We start from the raw sequence: 22,463 nt of genomic DNA on the forward strand, positions 1-22,463 counted from the left end.
GACTAGACAGAACCAACTACCTTATTAGAACAGATACACTATGGATTGTGACTTGTTGTAGAACCTGGACATTTTTAGTCTTAAAATTATTTCACTTCCAAAGTCTCAAGTTCATTTATCGTACACCTTTAAGAGTTGACCTGATGCTCATGTTTAAAATGGATTCAGTTCTCACTAAACTCCTTTCATTATCAACTACCCCAGTGAACAGGCTGATTGCCACTTGCAAAGCCTGAGATATTTTATTTGGTGCACGAGGCTCTTTTTCCACACCATGTCTCTTCTGTTCAATTCTTATACATCTTCCCTATTTCAGTCATTCTCAAACTACCAGCTGCTTCCAGGACTTTGCCCGAGCTCTTTCAAGAAGTAAATTCTATCAGTTTGCTACAGATACAAAGTTTCAGTAATTGTCTTGATTCTCAAGGCAAGGTATCAGGACTGAGGACAGATTCTCTCTTTCAGATACCTACTGTTTCTTCTGAAACTCTTCCTGGCAACACTGCTAAGGATTTTTTTTAAGTTATGTAATAATCCCTGGTACGGATATGGTACCTATATGGCTGGTATGCCATTCCAGGCAACAGGCAGGCTAAAGAACACATACACCTCATCACAGCGATGCTTAGCTTTCCAGATTTGTGCATCTGTTAGCTTCTTTTATTATCAGGAGAGACACACACACATATGATACCACCTCTACCATGAGGTGAATTGATGCATATACACCATGTGTCAGATGCCTCACTGGAGAGCTGGGTTTACTGTGCATTTGTAGAATGTGTGTTTTACTGAAGCGCAACATAGGTGGCATTTTCCCCAAAGCTGACATATTTACTAAACAGCGTATTCACACAGGTAGGCCAGTTTATACACTGGAGAAACTGTTCTTGTGTCTGCTAGTCACATACAAGCAAAGACAGCAGCCTGGAGCAGGTCATCACCACAACCAGAAAAATCCCTTCAGCCTGCAGGCTACTCCCATGAAAGAGGGTCCCCAGGTGCGTGTCACAAGCGTTGCTCTAAGCACTTTGGCCAAGCATTCCCTGCTTTCTCAGATTCAGGACAGAAATTCAATTACTGCTTTAAATGGATAAAAAATTAAGAAGAAAGTAACATGGGAAAACAAGAATATCATTGCTATGATACAAATAAAAATGTGTTGTCCTGTTTTTTTACATTGGAGACAGAAACAACCACAAACTGAATTAAAGATAAAGTTCCTAAAATCTGCTTTCAAATACAGAATATGTCAGTGTGGGATTTCTGGTCACAAGCCTTGGACACCATTATGGAATAGACTCCACAGAACATTAATGTGGACACACAGGAAAAAAAGAAGTGGAAGTCTTACCCCTGCGGTTCTTGGACGGTCTTGTTTTCCACTTTCTGTTCACACTCTTTTATCATGGAGCTTAAAATAACCTGAGACACATAAGCAAGAGACATACATGACATTTTGTCTTTTAGACTAACACTTCATACAAAATCTACTCCGCAACTAATTCTGACATAAGCAGAACTGTTTAAAAAGTTTCTCTGTTATTTTTCAAGTGCACTTAAATTCCATCTGATAATGCTTTGTGGCTAGAAACAACAAAATCATTCAAAATACTTTAAGGAAGAAAATGTTTTTGTAATAGTTACAGGAGTTCAAGACTCCCTCCTGCTTCCCCTGGTTTTTTAAAATCGAGCTAAAGCAAACATACTTCTGCAACACACCTCCTTATCTTCCTTTTTTCAAACAATACATTTATTTATCAGCAATTAATTTTGACATTCATTCATCTTCCCTCTGTTTTCCTTTATAGAGTTTTCAAGTACCTTTAAAAACCTGTATCTTTACCAACATTATGCAAGAAAGAAAAAGCAAGGAAAGAAAATAAAAAAGTGCAATGTCATCCTGAGACAACATCTTAAAGGAAAGTAAGTGCTAAAGAAAACACGGTATCATTTCACTGGTGTCTTCCAGGGTTTCCATGAATCAAGGCTTTTTTTCTTTACTTAAGCAATTGCAGCATTATAGGTTTCTGTGGAATATATAAGACTAAAAACACCCCCACTACATTTCTCCAGCATACCAAAAATAAAGGGATGTTTCCCAATAGCAGGCTTTGGAAGAAATCATACAATTCATTGGGCAGGTATATAACTCCTTGCCCTTCCCACAACAGTACTGTCTTAACACATTAAGACAAAAGCATTTGAAACCCTTAGGGAAAACAATTGCAGAGCGTGAAACTATAAACACACACACACATACATATATACACACACACACACACACACACACACACACGTACCCACTGCAGAAATGGAAACTTCCTCTGCTCACAGCTCAGGAGAAAGCTAAGCACTTTCTCTGAGACACTAAACTTAAAATCTCAAAGCTACAAGCAACTAAAATTAGTAGTGTCTCACCAAAACCTGAATATATACACTAAAGGAAAAAACCTAGTTTCAATCTCTAAAATACATATCAGTCACTAGTGGTTACTACCAAGTGATAACTATTTTTAAATGTATTTATCTACACAATAAAGCTGGTTTGTCAAATCCCTGTTAGATAGCTGCAGCACAAAATATCTTTTGAAACCATTTATTACACTGATAAGATGTGGCTTGGTCTGCAGGTCTCTGCCAGTGCTCACTATTTCTCCAAAACGATTACTTCAAAAACGATTGAAGTAATTACGATTTGAAACCACTTGGGTAGCAGATGTTATACATCCTTGAATGTTTCACAAAGCAGCATTCAAACCTGCGTACGAGTGTCCATGACTACGTGACTACAACTCTTACTGCTAAATTTGCTATCCTTCATTTGTATAAAATATTATGCAAGTACTTAAGCTCAAGAGTACAGAGGTACAACAGAAATGCATTCAGAATTCCAGTGAAAAAGCAAGCTTTTCTTTCTGTATCAAAAGAAAACTGAAATTTCTAAGCACAGCAGCCGTAATTTTTGTGACTTCGTATTTCTATGCATGCATTGGAGCACTTCCACATTTTTGTACATCTATCTGAATCTAGATGTTCCAAATATCAGCAATATGAAGTCTTGATTCAGCAAGGACCCAGAATAATTTGAGTACTGGGATGGAGTCCACATCCACTACACAGCTCCTTCTGGGAAGGTCACATAATTCTTGGATGAAGAGGAGCAATTCTTCCCTCTTCCACAAATTAATTTGTCTTAAAAGTTCAGGGCGAAACAGAGGAATGGTATAAATATAGCATCATATGGCTCACACCCTTAGGGTCTCTTTGTTTGGTCATAGGACTGATATGACATCATTCAGACCTCCTTTGAGAGAGATATTTTAGATATCTAACTCTGTATTCAGAGACATTTAAAAGACATAAGATGTGCTTAAGTATTATAAACAATACTGCAGATGGACTAAATATTTTTATCAAATACTGATTATGTCTCACTACCATGAACTCAAAATCCAATTATTTTGAAAAGAAATAGAAGGCAAGTAGAGAAGGAGGAAGAAAGAACTTGAGATGGAAAGTATCTTGAAATATCTGCATAAGGTGAAATGTTTATTTTAAAGATGATAGGGTCTGGCTTAAATGTCCAACTTCCACTTTTGTTTATAATGACTGAAAGGAAAGCAAATATGAGGGATGAGTGGTAAACACTGGCTGACAGGATCACAAGCCAATTCCACAAACGTTACATTTCCAAGAGGAGCATCTGTACTGATGTTAGAACCACAAGAGCCAAGTCTCTGTGAATAAGAAAATGTGGTTTTGTAACTGATACGCCATTTGAATTGTGAGTAACACCACAGTGACCAAAATAATGAGAAAAGGGTTAATTCTGTTTATGCAAATGTCTAATTATTTGAAACAGTAAATCACATTTACTTCAGAAAACAATTTTAAGACAAAAGTCTTGAAAGACAGACACTAGAACTAACTGGGCCTCAGAGGTCTCTATCATGGTACCTACAAACATCCTGTTGTAGCAAGGAGCTGGTTAAGCACCAAATATGCATTTCTACAGTAAAAGCTGTAGTGAGTTTTCTAACCCACTGGAGCAGGAGTAAATATTTTTAAATTTATATTTCTCTCTGGTCAAAAAAATAAAGCACTTGGCATCATGCCTGAAGCCAATTAATCACAGTGACGCAGACTGTGGTAAAGAAGGACTGAGAGTTGTCTTTATTTATTTATTTTTAATTCTATTTAAGCCCTCAATTCCTTCTTTGGCTACAAGACTCAAACTCAATCAAATAAGCTCTTTCGTTCTAATTCAGGGCATCTTTTTAACTGGCTATGCCCTTAAACCTTAGAAGTTGCACTAACCACTATACAAAAAGGAAGTATTAGTATTTGTATCACTTATCCCATTAGTGAATATGATAGAACAAAGAAAATTAAACTAAATCAAACTTTTGCCTACGGCAGCTTTCAGATATATTCTTCCCAAAACACCTCCCAGCTCACTCCGAATACACAGTATCATCAATGCCAGATCTCCTCCAGCGCTGCCTGTGGTAAGGATGTGCAATTCTGTTGCCTTTTACTGATGCTCAGGTCACTCCTGTACCTTCTGACTCAGCCCTCTGAAATCAGATTCTTTCCTTTTAGGTCTGAAAGTTCCTCAAATTAATTCACCTCCAGTTCCACACATTGTAAATTATATAGAATAATATAATAATATAAAAAAAATAAAAGAGTGAGACTATAGGCTATTAGACTAAAATATACCTGGAAGAATGGACTTTGTTACCAAGTATAAGAACGTAGAACTCCTAGAGAATATAGTCATCTCAATTAAGTAACTTTTGCAAACATAAAGAAAAGTAATTACTTTTCTCAAGTACAAAGTAATCCATGAAAGTGCACTACTAACCTTCAAAAACCAGAAAGAAGTTCCTTTGTGCATTTTGATTCAATCTTTTCCTCCATCACTTGAAACGTTCATACTGTCAAGATTTTCCCAACATGCAACTAAACTACATCTCTTGTTTTCAGCTACTGACTTAATGTCTATGAGTTCCAATCTCCATTAGTGTTCATCCTCTTCAAGTATTTACAAAAAAGTGTATAGACATATGGCCAAAATTTTCAAATTTCTCAAGTCAGCTTCTCCTGCTAAATCTTCTCTTTCACTACTTTCTGTAAGCTCCTTCTACCAAGATCTAACCAATCTTGTTAGCTCCCATGTTGTCCTGTCCGCTTATTATAATCTGCTTTTTACAATTCAGAGAATCACAGAATGGTTGAAGTTGGCGGGACCTCTGGAGGTCCTCTGGTCTGACCCCCTGCTCAAACAGGGACATCTGGAGCCAGTTGCCCAGGACCATATTCAGATGGGTTTTGAATATCTCCATGAGTGGAGACTCCACAACCTCTGTGGGCAATCTATACCAGTGCTTGGTCTCCCTCACAGTAAAAAAGTGTTGCCTGATGTTCAGAGGGAACCTCCTGTGTTTCGGTTTGTGCCCACTGCCTCTGGTCCTGTCACTGGGCACCACTGAGAAGAGCCCAGCTCCATCCTGTTTGCACCCTCTCTTAAGGTATTCATATACACTGATACGATTTCCCCTGAGCCTGCTCTTCTCCAGGCTGAACAGTCTCAGGTCTCTCGGCTTCTCCTCATAGGAGAGATGCTCTGGTCCCTTCATCATCTTTGTGGTGCTTCTCTGAGACTGTCTTCAGTAGGTCCATCCTGCTATACTGGGGAGCTGAGAACCTACCATTTCCTTCCTGCACTCCACCAATTTTCATCTGCATTTCCTCGGATATATTCTGGCCAATGGTTTTAGTGTATCCTTGTTTTGATAAAAAAACAGATGGTAAAAACATTTCCTTTTTCTTCAGCCTACAAAGACCTGTGTTCCTACATGCATTTCTGACAGTTGAATATCTCACTGCAGAGGTCCTCAGCTTAGAAATACATTTTACTGTTTTTTAAATCATGTGAACTATTCCTTATCAAAAAACCCCTCAATGCTATGTTTTGATACCACTTGTGAGTAGCTCTCCTTAACTTTCGGCTTTAAATACTATTACATTTCAACTTTTGCTGCCACCTGCATCTCATACTCTGTTAGTAAACATAGCTGCTTACCTCATGCTCTGGCGAGAGATGTTCCATGTCAGTTCGTAAACACTTAAGTCCTGGTAAAAAGTGATTGACCATTAAATCCTCTGAAATAACTAAAAACCAGGTTGTTAAGGTATTATAAGAATTGTGTTCTGAAATGATACAAAATTTTTTTCTGTCTTATGATAATGTTATTCTTCTGAACACAGGGACAAGCTACAGCAACAAAACCCAAGAAAACAGAACAGCATTTGGCACTTCATGACTAATAGTAAAGAAAAAAGATCTTAAACATATTTAACTTCATGTATTTCATACATCCATACCATTCTTTTCCTATTTTTTCTTAATTTATTGGTTAAGATCAAGGGCTTTGTTTTTGTATTTTTTTTTAAAGTATCTATCAGTTCCATTGTATTGGGTCTGGCTGACATGGAGTTAATATTCCCCACAGCAGCCCCTCATAGCGCTGTGCATCGGTAGCCAGAAAGGTGTTGATACCACCCCGGTGTCTGGGCTGTTGCTGAGCAGTGCTCGCACAGCATCAAGGCTGTCTCTCCATTCCCCAACACCAGCAGGCTGGGGGTGGGCAAGATCTTGGGAGGGGACACAGCCAGGACAGTTGACCCAAACTGGCCAGAGGGATATTCCATACCATATGACGTCAGCTCAGCAATAAAAGCTAAGGGAAAGTAGTAGGAGGAAGGGGACAAACATTCTTATGATGTTTGTCTTCCGGAGGAACCACTATGAGTACTGAAGCCCTGCTTTCTGGGAAGCTGCTGGACATCGCCTGCTGATGGGAAGTAGAGAATAAATCTTTTGTTTTCCTTTGCTTCTGTGCACAGCCTTTGCATTTGCTTCATTAAAACTGCCTTTATGTTGATCCACGAGGTTTTTTCCATGTTACTTTCTCCCCAACCCCCATCCTGCTGAGGGAGTGATAGAGCGGCTTGGTGGGCACCGGACATCCAGCCAAGGTCAACCCACCACACCCACCTTCTGTGAAACCTCTTCTTTATACTGAGCAGATTGTGTTTTACAACACACATTCAAAGACAAACTTAGTTATTTCTCAGGTATTAACCTTCTCCCCCCATCACAGAATTAACAGCTAAATTTCCCCCCAAAAAAGGATACAACAACAGGAAAGAGCACTGTAGGCTTCAAACAGGTGGGTAGCGATATCCAGTCTCTTCGAATCCACGGACTGCTGGTTGTTGACCAAGGCTAACTTATGCAAGTGTGGAATAACAACTGTAAAAGTAAATACTGGAATAAGTATTTGAAATTGCTTTCCATAGACTTGCTTAGCATTAAACAGTTGCTAAGTGGCAACTGCAAGCATCCGAAGCATCACACATCAGTGTGGAATAAGAACTGCAAATAACAGCTTTTGATGGGACTGCCCTTGTGGATTTAGCTGGTCAACTCAAACTTGAAATAAAACTGTGGCACCACCACCTAAAATAAAATGGTATCTCAGTGTACCTTTGAAATAGTAACAGTTTACAGAAAATATTTTGTGACATTATTACTCTCCTGCTGCTAAAGCTGTCTAAAATATGATTCTGTTTTACAAATATGGCTGATAAGACAGAGATATGCACGTCATGAGAAATCTTCACTGACTATAAAGCAAGCCTATCTAATGAGTTTAGCCTTCTAAACTAGATGCCTGCAGTTGGGAGGCATGATAGCTACTCATGTTTTGTTTACAAGTATCTTTTAAGACAGTCTAAGGATTGACTTTGCTCTTCTACATGCTTCACATTTCAAGACCATAAAAAAAAGACGTTTTTGTTAATCTGGGATGCACTTACATTTAAGATGTGTGGAATATACTTGAAATTTATATGCCAGCAGGCGGTGAAGCAATGGGAGGAGGGAATGCATTTCACATGTCAAGTAATTAAAAAAAAGACAACTTCAAATTTGCTCTGCAGCAAAGTGATCAGTCCCCTCTGGCTCTGAAATCATCCATCACCGTGTGCTGGTGTTTTATATAGACAACAACGTTAGGTAAAGTGAAAATTGTATTAGCAAAGTCTTTAAGTACTGGGATATATCAAACTCTGAAAACAAGACTTTCCATCAAACTCTTTGTAAAAAAGGCCAAAAAAAAAGAATCAATATAACCAGCATACTACTAGCTTTGGGACAGAAAGAGGAAGACTGCATCTTCCCACTGATGCAACTTACATTCATCTCTAAATCTGGGCTCAGCATTAGGTCCAACTCTTCCAAATGTTTTTATGATTTCTGTATGTAGAGAATGCTGGTCTTGATATTGAGGGTCCTCCAGGAAAGATGCCAGCTGCATTTTTACTCTTTCCAGAAGCTTAAATATTCCCAGAGAAATAAAAAATACACAAAAGAATGAAGATGCTAGAAACCATTATGGTCAGTTCAGAGTATGTCTATAATCTTGCATATTTCAGATGATAAACCTTGGACCTTCTGTTAATTTACAACTTTTTTCTGACAGGATGTTCCAAACTCTTTGATGCAGCTCTACGTTTTAAAGACTGTTAATAGTAGTGTTTTAATCTGATCTATCTTTAATTATAAAGAGGTACTTCCATGTAGCTGGTCTTTCCTCCTGAGGTTTCAATACTCAAATTTTTCACCTGCTATTAAAAATTTCCCTCTTACTATTAGTATCTTTATTACAAATTAATTCATGTTAATTTTTTTCTAATATATCTCAATTAGTATGCTGAAAATTTTTCTGCAAATGACAGATGCAGAAGTAAGCATCATAAAATCAATGGAATTAAAAAGGTATCTTCAACTAAAGGCTAGAAAATCTGAAAATACATATGTATCTAAGATGACATAAGTATTTAATTTGCATTCAAAGTTTTAAAAATAACATTTTCTGATACATTTTGGAAGGCATTATCACCTCTGTACCCTAAGGCTTATTATAATTAGTGCAACGGATACAGTAATTTTTGTGTGGTAACAAAACAGTATTCTTCCCAAACTGATTATAGGCATGCATTCCAAGCTACAAAATTGTAACTTATCCATCTTCCAAGTACTTGTGAGTCATCACTGACTTCTTACTCACATTTCCTCAAACGCATTCTTTTAGAATATGTTGAAATTACAGGAAGAATGCAAGCTCTGCAAAATGTTGCAAGGACCTTAAGAAGAATTTTGATTATACAATTATTATATAAAATAAAATACAGTATTTCTACCGCTTACAGCAGAATTCTGGGTGTTTTTTTCAGAATTCTGATCTATTACAAAGTTTCACCATTTAAAAAACAAGGAGGAATTGCATATCTATATTATCCTCACAGATTATTTCATAAGTCACTATGATGCCTTTCAGTGCCATGCTGGACACCATGGGCTAAACCAGCAGATATGACAGGAACTGTAAGAGACTTGTGCCCTTCCAAAGTAGTTGAAAGCCAAGCAGGATATCCTAAAGCATCTAAAATGGTACAGTATACTTCTGTGGAGGTATCTAAATCCCACCACGACTTTGTGGTCAGCATTTTAAAGTAAAGTTATTTTATTTGGAAATAATAGACTTGGATTTCTGAACTGTATTGGAGAATGTTTTAAAAAACATTTTGAGCATGGGATTTCCCATATTCTAGCACAGGCCTCCTCCTCTAGACATCTGTTTTTCTTTGTTTATATTTGGTCTGATATTTAGAAGGAAATGTTTTTGTTACTTAGAAGAGGGTTGGTTTGTTTAAAAAAAAAAAAAACAACAAAACAACGAAACAAATTAAAAAACCCCTAAGACCGTTGCAAAACTGGAAAGCATTTTGGAAGAGGATATAACAAAGGAAGAAATAACTTATAAGCTGCTGCTTTTTTTTCCTCCAAGTTCATTAATAAATTACTATATTTCTGGATTTATCAAAATCACCCACTTCTTATGCTACAAAAAAACCAGCCTAACAACAGATGTCTTACCTCTCTCTGAGTAACAGTTTCCATGATGGTCCCAAAAGCAGGAATTGTTGCAATCCTTACTGAGCTACAATAGAAAAATAGAGTCTTTAAGACGTATGAAACATTAAGAATACAATTAATTAAAAATACAACAAAATTTAAAAATTAGTACTTTAAGGTACATTAGTTGCTAGCAATGACAAAACAAAAAAGCAGACCAGGAAAAAGACAGACAGGATTAACTCAAGGTCTCAATCTGAAACTCACAATTCAGGATCACTGGACAAGGTAACAAGGGCCGGAGCAACGCGCTTGTCAACTAAGGCTTCACTCATGCCTCGGAGAGTCAGCTGTAAACCAGTTAACATGCAATAAAAAATGGTTTGGTAAACTTGAAGAACTGGGTTAGCTGTGACTGAGGATGGGCAGGCAGGTTCTTGGGGTTTTTCTTGGTTTAGTCACCCACATAAGACATTAAAATGATTAAGATTCTATTCATGCTCTAGCATTTATTAGTAACAACCTGTTAGTGAGATTAGCAAAGCATCCCTCCTTAGCTTGAAAGAAATATCACATCAGAATTGAAGTACTACAGCTATCTACTGGAAATTAGATACAGCCAAAACTATCTTGCCTTTCAGTAATGCAAATGATATTTCATTTTGCAGCAGTAAAGCTGACAGCATTACAGAACACATTCCTATCCAACTTTCTGCTAGAAATAATTTAAATAAATTTCAAAACTGAAAATATGATTAAATATAAAAACCCACAACAATTAAATGACACTGATTTAGTTTCCTATTTAAAGTTTATTCAGCAACTCTATCCAGTTTAGTTCTAGGTGTTGCAGTAAACCTTTTTCTTTACAAATAAGTCATTTAAAAGTTACACGTGTTTAAAAGTAATACAATTTTTGTTCAGCTAGAATAAGAATCAGAACTGATGGTTATTTCTTCCGAAGTATTAAGAGGGATGCTAGGTATATAAGACAGTCAGGAAACTTACATTTCAGGGTCACTGGAGAGAGTAATGAGAGCAGGAACAACTCTCTGAGCTACCAGAGTTTCATGTACCCCCTTCACCAACAGCTGAATGGTCGGAGCAGGGGGGTATCACAGGTGACGCACGGAAAGAGCGAGCACAGTATCATGGGAAGAAGAACGGCACAACCAAGAGAGAGAAAGAAAAAACACAAAAAGCAAACCAAAATTAGAAGCTAAGCAAATACCGCTACGCTAGTGCTTCATATATGCAAAGGCATGAAGAAAGCTGAAGTGGTCTGGCAATCAGCACAAACCTGACAAATTCAACAATAAGATGTTTTCTCTATCTTCAGCTATTTTACAACTTGAACTCTCAAAAGTTTAGCATGTAATTATGTATTATAATTCAAAACCTAATATAATTATGTGTTGTAATTATAGATAGAATGATATATAATTAAATACTAAGACGATGCCAATTTGAGTGTGACAGTTTAATCTGAATGCTGTTCCTAACTCAATGGAATGGTATTTATATAGTATAGGGCTGTAACATGAAAAGCAGATGTCTACAGCTAGGCCAAATACGTGCAGTTTTCCCCGTACTGAGTGATACCTTTCAGACCTTTTGCAGTGTGACAAAGAGCACCTTCCCAGATGCCACTAAGTTTTCCTCAAAGTCCTTCAGAACTATTTTAGATTTAACCACCATCCAAGCGGTATGTATGTGAAACATCCCAAATTTCCCTTCCTGGTCTACACAGGTAGAAAATGGATAATCCTTGGATTATCCATTAAGTATATTTCATCAAGTCTTTTTGCAAACTAAGGAAGAGATATTTTTTTTGCAGTACATCCTAAATATTTAAAACTGGTATCACAGTGAAATTTACGTCATTGCCCATAAATAAGTGTGAATTGTTTAAATTTATATGTGCCCAGGTGACTTTTTTTATATAACTTACACAGCAAGTATATACTTATGTATAGCTACGTACGTAGCAGTTGCCCTTTATGTGTTTTCTACATATGAAAACCTACTGATTTTAAAAAATGACAAGTTCCAAACTTTCTCCACATTCAGCAAGTTTTTTTCTCCATTAATTAAGCCTTGTTACTGCCATCTTGTATCTCACATAAAGAAGTCTGCATATATTTGCTATTTTTAGAAGATAAACATAAAGAGCTTACCAGAAGTTTCAGCGAGAAATTTGAAATGTCTTTTGAATATTAATGAATTTGAGTATATCCTAATAATTTGAATATATCCTAATTATTTAATCATGAACACTAATTAAATTCTATGCTTTTACCCCAGCAGTGTCACAACAGGTAGGAAAAGGGGTAGGACAAGGGGTAATAGTTTTAAACTAAAAGAGGGCAGAATTAGACTAGATCTAAGGAAGACATTTTTCACAGTGAGGGTAGTGAAACACTGGCACAGGGTGCCCAAAGAGGTGGTAGATGCCTCATCCCTGGAAACCTTCAAGGTCAGGCTGGACGGGGCTCTGAGCAACCTGATCTAGTTGAAGATGTCCCTGCTCACTGCAGGGAGGTTGGACTAGATGACCTTTAAAGGTCCCTTCCAACCCAAACTATTCTGTGATTCTAAGAGAACATGTAGGATCCATAGGGCATGGGGAAAGCAGTAGCTGTTAGTGTATCCTGCAGTACTAAAACCAGGAAACATTTACACCCTTTAACTGGGGAAGGTTTTACATTCTGCTACTTGTTTGACCTTTCCTGCTTTACCAACTCTGAATCTAAAACAAAGTAAATTGTGAAAGATTGGAAGGAACCTGACTTTCCAGAAGCTTTCTATATAAAGCAATAATTTCTGTCAAGCAGTATTTGTGCATGCATGTGTGTGCTTGCATGCACAGGTGCACACATGCACTGACCATATTGGGGCCTTACAGGTAATAACCGGAGAAGGAAGAATGGGGAGAGAATTGTTACGCTGTGTAAGAACATACACATTATTGCTGCAAAGCTCCTGGAGGGGGAAATCTGTGACTTCCTATACTTGTTATTCACAAAACATTAGGGATGTCAGTTCAACTACTACCTTTTAACATTAATGCATTCCATGATCATTTACAGTGGCAGCAACTTAAAAAGTGCTGATGTGCTCAGCTTACAGGCTACACTTCAAAGAGCTGTTAAGGACATACACAATGATCTTATTCTCATAAACAGATTTACCCATTTTCCCATTGATTAAAATAGGGAATCCTTACTATTTTCAATTTTGAAGTAACAGAGACTAGAGTTTTCTTTTACTAATCCTCATTCTGAGAAAAGCCTAGAGGTAATGTAGTGCTTTGAAAAAAAAATGCTTGGCATTTGTATAATTAACAAACAATTTAGGATTATCTCAGCTCCATGACTATGTGGGCTGCCACACTTCTAATTATGATAAAAGTATGGTTAACAGCATCGTTCTGTCTTACAGAAAATGGAACATGCTTTTTAATTCAAGTGTCATTCTGAAGGTAAATGTCCCTTAGCCCAGATCAACAAAGCTTGTAACTCATGTATGCACTTATAACTATGCTACGCACTTCATGTTCAAACCAGCAGCAATCAAATCCATTTGCATCAACATTCAAATGGGAAACTACTGAGTCAAAACATTAACAAAGAAGCAACAGAAAACAGCTGGATGGGCAAAGCCACATAGAAGCACATAAGGTTACAGTGAGACAGACAATGCAAATTTTTATCCTGTTTTAATGCCTCCAGATCAATGTCTGACCGCTACTCATGCATACTACACCTTACAAATGGTAGCACAAAGCTTCCTGCCCCCAAAGGAGAGAAGGGGCAGAATGGCTCCAAATCACTTCTGTGTCCTTCCAGTTCCTAAGAAACTGTAAAGGTTTGGTAGCTCAATCTGTCAGGCCTAAATCACAGCAGTCTCTGCGCTGCTGTACAGACCACCGTGCGGCTCAGAATCTTTACAGTATGCACATAGCTGTCCAGCTGGTGATATACTCTTTCTCTTATAATCTAGTCGCTGGGCTTTGCCAGTCAGCAACCTCTGAGATGTCAGAAATTCCTTGAAGGAAGGAATCTTCTGAAAGTAAAACCAACTATTACCACCTCTTTACACAGGTGACTTCCCAAATTTCCATATTGCCAGTTATAAATATGTATGCTATGGCTATCAAGGAAGTGCCAATATGATACTATTTTCGAGTGAGAAAGTGTCTGCAACAAAGTGGCCTATGCTTTAGAAAAAAAAAATTAAGTACACTGGGAAACAAGAAGTCAAAAAGCATGCAGGACTGCCTAAAAATAATCAACGTGCAGCGGAATTTGAAAAGAAACTGCAACCAAGACAACAGCCTGTTGTAACTGAGAATATGTCTTAAAGTAGCTGTTTAATGCTTTATCTGCAATGAGTTGCAGTGTTACAGTGAACACTAATGGTTATGTTAAGCGCTCCTTCTTCCAGGGCAGGCTTGAGATCTGGTTTTGCAAATGACGACCTGGCAGGTTCAGGTAGAAGACCACTGCAAAGCTATCCAAATGAGTCAAATGTGGCAGAGACGCAATTTAAAAACAAAACGTAGTGCAATAGTGTGATTACAAAAATGTCTTTCTAATATGAAAAAAAAAAAAAAATCTTTTTGTTCAGCAAGTGGATATGTCCCAGTTTTTAAATTAACTCTTGATGAGACAAAGGCATGATGTGGAAATAAAAGTAACCTTATTAGTTCTGACCAAGTTTATAGATGTTAAGGGAAAGATAAAGTTGTCACTCTGTGTTGAGTAAAGTAGTTGCAAATTATTTTAATTTTTACAAAAAATACATAATTGGTTAAATGTACATTTTTACCACCATTTTTGGCACCAATGGAAACTAGTTTGAATTACAATGCAGGTGCATTGTACAAGTATACACAAAAGGTACTGAAAAAACCAGTAACTTGTGAATTAGGCTACTGATGATGTGTTGAATAGCAAAAGCAAACATTAAAACTCAGAGAGGTGCTTGTTTATGTTTATTTATAGAACTGAGCAAACACATTTGACAGTGTATCTTATTCTGGTTTGAACAAAGTTTAGAAATGAAATGCATTTTCATAACTGGAAAATGTTTTTCAGCATGCAATAATCAGAATGCAACAATCAAGTCAGTAGCAGATCAAAGAACACATACATAGTTACTACAGCAACACCTTGCAAGTGGTTAATGACAAATTGCTTTGTCAACAAAAGATGTGCCCTTGAATAGAGAACAGATACAGAAACAGCTGTACAACAATTTCCTGCTCCATCACACAGTACACAACTTAAGCCATTTGTAATTTTTAAGAATGTAGCAATATTATCTGAACCACTGTTTTTAAAAATACACTCTAGATTTAAAAAGGTGTAAGAAGGATAAACTTACCTCAAACATTCTAGCAGCTGTACATCGAACAAGAGCAGAAGTATGGACAACTCCATACCATAAGACAGTTAAGAGCAGCTCATGATAAGCTGGGTTTGCACTAAAACAAAACAGTTGGGGAATCAAAAAGGAAAAAAAAAAAGAAGAAAATTTACTCTGAATCCCTGAAAAAGTCCTTTGCCTACAACACACAGTCTCAAGGATTCATTGCTCAACAAATCTAAACCACGAACATTGATCCTTTCTGAAGGGTACAGAACGTTTATCTCATTCTGAAGGACATGCAACACGTTGCTGTCTAGAAAATAGGTTGTATTTTGAAGTTCCTTTTAGAAAAGAAAGTTAAGAATATAATTGTCAAGAAATTATGACACTGAACTGAATGTAAATACATATCTACAGCACATCATAACAGTATGGAAAATACAATTTTTTTTTTTTTGTTTGGGTTTTTTTGTGTGTTTTGTGGATGGGTTTGTTTTTTTTCCACTTCAGAATTTTTTTACCACTAAATTTTTAATCTAGAGATTAAAAAAAAAAATTTAATGAAAGATCAAGGGAAAAAAGCATGCATACCCTTTATTCACTTGAAGCATCACAGTTACTAAAATTACAGCCAGATTAGCAGGTTCTAATAAAAACTTCTAATGTATTTAGATCTAGTCAACTCTAAGGTATATTCTTTACCCCAGTTCCACAAAGGAAGCTTTCAGGCTGTCAAGAGGAGCGTGGGATAGTGAAAGCATGGTCATTACATCTTCTAAGAATCCGACTAAGAGCTTGCGGTCTTCTTCCTGAAAGCAGAGCATACAATGTTAAGTGTAGAAGAAGTATTGCTGTGGTTGTGATGACCTGCAGCTATGAATGAGACAAACTATGAATGAGAACAAACTACATTTAGCCTTTAACAATTTTCTTATGAACTTCAAAAATGTGGTTTAAGAACAAGAGCATTTCAAAGCAAACAGAAGAAGAAACTGTATTTCTGTATTTTATCAACTAAGCACATACTCATGCATATGTTACCCAAATAGTTCTACTAAAGAAACTTCTACAAAGATTACTTAAGCACTTTCATGGCTCCTGACAGTTTGTGATTGCTCATAGTCCACTAAACATTTGTGAGATGAAGGACTTATTTTTTTCTGTAAGCCATGCACATGCCAGTCCATAACTGCTAGTTACTGGAGGATTAAACAGTATTATTTATGTTTATTTTAATATTACGTAACACTGAAATTTTTGGACTCCAACTGTGCCCCAAATGGCAATTTACCTGCTTACCTGTTTCAGTAAATGTTGCAAAATTATGTTTGCAAGGGTCATAGTTAAATGGCCAAGAACCCATTTATGGAACAACTAATATTTTTGATAAAGGAACATGGCAGCTATCAATGTCCAAGAGTTAGCAGTGGTGACAATGCCAGATGCTGTTTTAAGAATTACTGAATTCAAGTTTCAACACTGATGACTATCATCTAAATGTAGTAGACAACCTGACTGGAAAACTTGGCTTTTAAATGTATTTACAGCTGCCTACTTATCTCCCTATCTTCAAAGCATAAGAACACTACCAGTTTTCAAAGAAAACAGTGAGGTTTTTTTGGTAGAATAAATTTTACATATTTTTATACATTTAACAAAGAAACAGGAAAACAAACCTACCTGAATATAACACGTAAGGACCCCTGTTGCATAGATGGGAACTGTGGCTTTTGTTAGCACTCCATTCCCGGCTGTGGAATCTAAAGAAACACAGGGAAGGATTTAGGTTTTTTATATATATGTATATGTGTGTATATATTATAGATATACACCATATATTTTGTATTATATATATTAGAAAGGTAGGCCTATATGTGTATTATAAGTATTATATATATTTATCTTTTAATATATACATGAAGAATTTATATACATAAATATGCATCTATACAGGCACACATGTACTAAAATTTGGATTTGAGATTTTATTTATACTTCATACATACACATAACCTACAACGTCAGTGTGTTCCATTCAGATGAAGATTAGATTTTCAACATTTCAGAAAGATGACAAATTTGAGAACTGCAGTCTGAAAATGTTATTCAAACAAGAGACTGACAGGTTTTTTTCCAGCTGTGGTTCATTTGAATAAAAATCTACTTACCTATGTTTTCCTCAGACAGTCTTAAGATTTCCTGGAACTGTGGTTTTACCTATACAAAGGATGATAAATCCCACGTAAGAAAACCTGTTACCATTGTGAATTAACTTAGGAAAAAATTAAGAATTAAAAAAAAAAAAAAAAACACAACCAACAGAAAAAGGACATTTTGAAGGTACACAAAGAAAAAAAAAAAACTTTAAAAAGCATAGCCAGCTTTTAAAAAAATTGAAAGTATGACATAAGAGAGTAAAAATTTATATTGAGTACCCACACTGAGGTAGCAGTATTTAGCATTCCTGATACCAAAAGTTGAAGTCTCTTGGCAATATGCTTAGTTGGGTTTTAGGTTTTATGATTTCTACCAAGCTAATATGTTAAAAAAATGTATTTTTTTTGTTTTGTATCTTTGCTGTCCATGAAGCGCTCTCTTCCAAAAATATAGCTGTGATAATCAGTATCAGAACAATTTGATAGAAGCAAGGGTTCTAAAGAAGGGGCTTTCAAAGACCAGAGACTGGTTTTAATCTCCTCTATAGAGGCAGCACAAAATGCTAACCCTGTTTTGTAATTTTATCTTTAGGTAATCCTCTCAGGTTTTAGAATTTCCCCTTAAAATATTTTGGAATTATATTCAGAATTTATTTTACTGAGAAAAATTATATATTTCCTTGATAAAAATGTTTAGATACTATCTACAGAAAATATTTTAAGCAGAGAAAGCATTAATTTTAAATTTCCAATCAAGTATAGGCTGGACTACTTATGTACACCAAAACCACTGAACACTATGCTGCTTTGAAGAAAGAAAACCGTTAAATCACTAGAATTAGGATGACCTCTCCCACTCCCTATGCCATTCACAAAGCAAATATGAAGAATACAGTTTTTAAAAAATCATCCTTGCTTTTTGGGTAAGATGAGAAGGCTATTCCAAAATGGTCAAAAACAGAAATCAAAAGGATGCAAGAAGTTTTAAAATAGTGGGTTCAAGTGTACTTGTGGAGAAGCATCAGTGTGACATGCAAATATAAATGGTCACATAAAGTGCAGGTATTCAGACATACTGTAAGTATGGAGAATATACATTATCAAGGTACTCTTTTTGTAGAATATTTAAGGTAGTATCTTACCTTTGTGTTTGTAAAAATTTTCCCAAATGTCCTACAAAGTCTCCAGAAAAATCTAGAGAACTCATGGACACAGGCAGTTGATGCTACATTGATCTTGCCAACTATTTCTATAAGCTGTGGTAACCTAAAAAAAAAAAAAATCAGGAAACAAAAGGAAATGAAACACTACTCTTGATCTTTTTGTTTCTCTCCAGTTTTATTTGTATAGAGTTACTGTTTATGCTAATAAAAATATATATACACACATACAGAACTATTGGTTCTAATAAAATTATCTACATGGTCTGTACAGTTCCTCACCCTTGAACAAAGCAAAGGTTTAAGTGCCAGAAAAATCTGACCTATATTTTCAAACATCTGTTACTGCAGAACAATGTACTTCATGAGATATTCAAATACAACAATCTTCAATTCAACAGAGAATTGACTAACTAGTGCAAAGACAAAGAAACAGTTTTTTGTAGCAAGTAGTTACCTACACATTCTGCTAGATAGCAGTGAATGAAATCAAAGTCAATTCAGCTTCAATTCGACAGAGAATTGACTAACTAGTGCAAAGACATAGTTTTTTGTAGCAAGTAGTTACCTACACATTCTGCTAGATAGCAGTGAATGAAATCAAAGTCAATTCAGCATGAAAATTAAAATGCCTACAAAAATTCAATCTTTTCCTCTTTAATGGTTCTTAAACATAGTAACACTTAAAATTCTTATGTTTAATAGGTATTAAACATAATCACGCTTAAGAACTATTAATTTTGACACATTTCAAAATTAGGAATCACAAGATACAAATTAACTCACAGTTGATTGACTACCCATAGCAACGTCTCCCAGCCTGTGGTACCCTCGTGTTCTAGTTGGTAATCATACAGTTGCAACAGCACTGCTAATTGTTCACGGCTTCCAATGATGATGGCCACATCCTGAAGAGGCGATACAGGTCGGGGAAATCTAGTGACTGTAACAGCAGAGAACAAGCGATCATGAACAAAAGATGATGACAATACCTTGGAGGTGATGTCAGTAAAAATACCTGAGAAAGTCTAAAACTCTTAATGCCTTCTGTGTAAGGTTATTGAACTGCTTTTTAAAAATCAGTGAGTTAAATCCAGTCCTGAAGAGATTACATAACCCTCACTTAGAAAGAGAAAACACAGGCACAGGGAGATTATGGAAGGTCACAAACAATACAGTGCAGATTTACAGTAGGGTGACTTGCAGGAAAGGTTTCCTGACTTCTTCTGCTACACTTTAATCATCTAACTGCTCAACCTTCATATAGGAAGTAGTTTTTGACACTGCACACTTCATCCCCAATCTCCTTAATTATTTGAATTATCAGAAGAGAATAATTTAAACAGGAAAAGCAAGACCTCCAAAAAATTCTAGACCATTAAAATACCTGGGGATTGAAAGTCTGCTACACTAATATTGCTTTTATTACTCCAAATTCATGTCAAGCATACTTAAAATTACTCAGCAGTGAAGTTAAGTGACAAGATCATCATCTTTCCTACTGCAAAATTCAAGAAAGCAAGCCTGCAGTTCCTACAATGCTACTGGATTAGTGAAAAGTACATGAGACTTTTTCATCCACTTTTGTAGAGGAAGAAAGTGTCAGACTAGGCTGAGGCCTGAAATTTTTGAATTACTTATTTAAGCAGTAGCAACTCAGGCAAAAAGAGCTCATCTTCAAACGACTCAGGTCAGCTGAATGTGTTTTACCATGGTGTGTTTAACATTTTCACATTAATGCCCAATAATGTACCACCTAATTCTCCTTTAAAGTGGTTACCTATTCTTTGCCTCTTCACACACTGCACTGTTATCAGCACGTGGCAGGTATTACCAATAATATCTTTTAAAAGTATTTCTAATAGGAGAAAACATCCTACAGTCTGGGATTGCTGATCTAAGTATAACTTTGCCACTGGGCCATTCAGTCTGCTAAGATGTTACATAGATACATAACAGATGGTGAAGCTCTTCCTGTATTTTTCCCACTCCATAAAATTTTTCATTTGTATGAATTAACTGAAATTGAGGCCAGTCCTCGTGAGCTATTATTGGCTATTAGTGGAAAACAATTCTTCAGACACCTTTAGGAAGTCCAATTAAGGATTGCTTTGCTTTCTCAAAAGTTTCTTTTAAGAAGTAGAGAGAAATAATGACAGATGAAATAAAAACTATTTTTGTGATAACCAGGTCTCTCAAGCAAGCATAGAAATGGGTGGAAAAAGGAAGCATTACTTAAGGATTTGCTAAGAGAGACCAATATGAAAAAATACTTAAGAGGCAAATCAGAAGGCAAAATGGTATTTTTAAAATATTTTTCCCCTCTTCACAATTTGTGTTGTGTATTAGGACAAAAAAGTATTTTATTGCAAACTATTATTGGATTACATAAAGCTATGTCACTGGGCACAAAGAAGCCATTTTGCCTGTAACTTACAGTGCAGAATACTGCTTAGTAAAAAAAAAAATCCAAAAGGATACCACATAGTTACAAACATTTTTGTAAATATTCATGACTTACGTATTTCTTCTGTATCAATAAACTGATACTTGTAATCAGTTAAATATCTGAAAAGGGTTCAGGTCTAAGACTGATTTCTTTCACAGGAATGAAGTAGGAGCAGAGGGAGGAAATTAAGGAGAAACACGTTTTCCCAAAAAAGGAAAAAACAGAAGAAAGATAAAAGTCATGACAAATGTTCTTATGCTGGAATCTGGCTTAAAAAAAAAATTCTCCATCAACTCAGCAACATTAAAGAAGGAAAATTAATAACACAACACAGGTTCCCTGAGTTTATTTCTCTGTTCTTGCTATATATGAAAATACAAGAAAAAGAACAGACAGATTAGAAAAAAATGCTCGCGGACAGCAACTTAAAACATCATTGTACAGAGAACGTGTTATTAAAAATCTGAAGTTCATACATGTATCTTGCAACTTATGTTTATCTCATAAACCTAAATACACATGAATTCCAGGTATATGGGCTATTGTTAAAATTACTACTTCACAGTTAATGGTGATTTGAGATTTGTCACCTACTTAAGTTTATAAAAATTCCACATATCAGAAATTAATCATTTACCTTCTATTTGTGGTACTTCTCCCTGAAGTTTAGCCTTGCTTGTGAAAGGTGCATTCTGTAGCACCAGTGCAAAGAGTGAAGGAATCAGAGACTGCAGAGCAGACAGATACATGTGGAGCTTATGTTCATCCAAGCCATGTTCTCCTTCCTGAAACAAACCGGACATTTAGTTAAGTTTTTGGTTTGGATGATCTGTTGCTTAGGCATGCATTCCCTGACAAGAAGTCAAACAGATCTGTGATGAGCTTCTATACAGAAACACTAATTATATCGTAGTTTATCCTAACCACAAGCTTACTTTCTGTCACCATCCAAATCCCTCCATCACCCTTAAGGAACTTCTCCTCAACAGATTTAAGGAACATCGCGTTTGGCATTTAGTGGTTCATGTTGATGAACATACAAGTGTTCTGAAAGAAAAACCTTTATTTTGGAAATGGCATTCCTTGGTCTTAGGGACCAATGCATCTAAAAACTGAATAGACTAGTTGCCTGTACTCTGAAAATAAGCACCTTGGTTAAGTGTGTTAGATTGTGTTATGAGATATCCTATTTTCCAGAACTTTCCAGGTATCTACCAAATCAAGTGTGCAAAATGGCTCATAATTGCAAACCACTTAACTAAACCATTCAATTCCATTTTTTTTATTTAATAAATAATGTACTTCATTAAAAAACACACTATGTAACACTTTAA

General features: G+C 36.1%; 1 protein-coding gene across 1 annotated transcript in view; it reads right to left on the minus strand.

Annotated features, from left to right (window-relative positions):
• Positions 1-1,354: 1,354 nt before the first annotated feature.
• The window catches only part of KIAA1468 (KIAA1468 ortholog), a gene marked incomplete at both ends in the record, with an annotated part of 32,853 nt that continues 11,744 nt past the window's right edge, over positions 1,355-22,463 (minus strand). Inside the window, 13 exons of the mRNA XM_010296136.1 lie at positions 1,355-1,425; positions 6,092-6,180; positions 7,208-7,324; positions 8,270-8,408; positions 10,013-10,076; positions 11,000-11,082; positions 15,380-15,479; positions 16,067-16,173; positions 17,045-17,124; positions 17,533-17,581; positions 18,663-18,786; positions 19,467-19,623; positions 21,767-21,914. Of these exons, the coding sequence (XP_010294438.1) occupies positions 1,355-1,425; positions 6,092-6,180; positions 7,208-7,324; positions 8,270-8,408; positions 10,013-10,076; positions 11,000-11,082; positions 15,380-15,479; positions 16,067-16,173; positions 17,045-17,124; positions 17,533-17,581; positions 18,663-18,786; positions 19,467-19,623; positions 21,767-21,914 (1,328 nt within the window). The remainder of the gene's footprint in view (positions 1,426-6,091; positions 6,181-7,207; positions 7,325-8,269; positions 8,409-10,012; positions 10,077-10,999; positions 11,083-15,379; positions 15,480-16,066; positions 16,174-17,044; positions 17,125-17,532; positions 17,582-18,662; positions 18,787-19,466; positions 19,624-21,766; positions 21,915-22,463) is intronic.

Source organism: Phaethon lepturus, unplaced genomic scaffold (assembly GCF_000687285.1).
Source record: "Phaethon lepturus isolate BGI_N335 unplaced genomic scaffold, ASM68728v1 scaffold241, whole genome shotgun sequence".
Taxonomy (NCBI): domain Eukaryota; kingdom Metazoa; phylum Chordata; class Aves; order Phaethontiformes; family Phaethontidae; genus Phaethon; species Phaethon lepturus.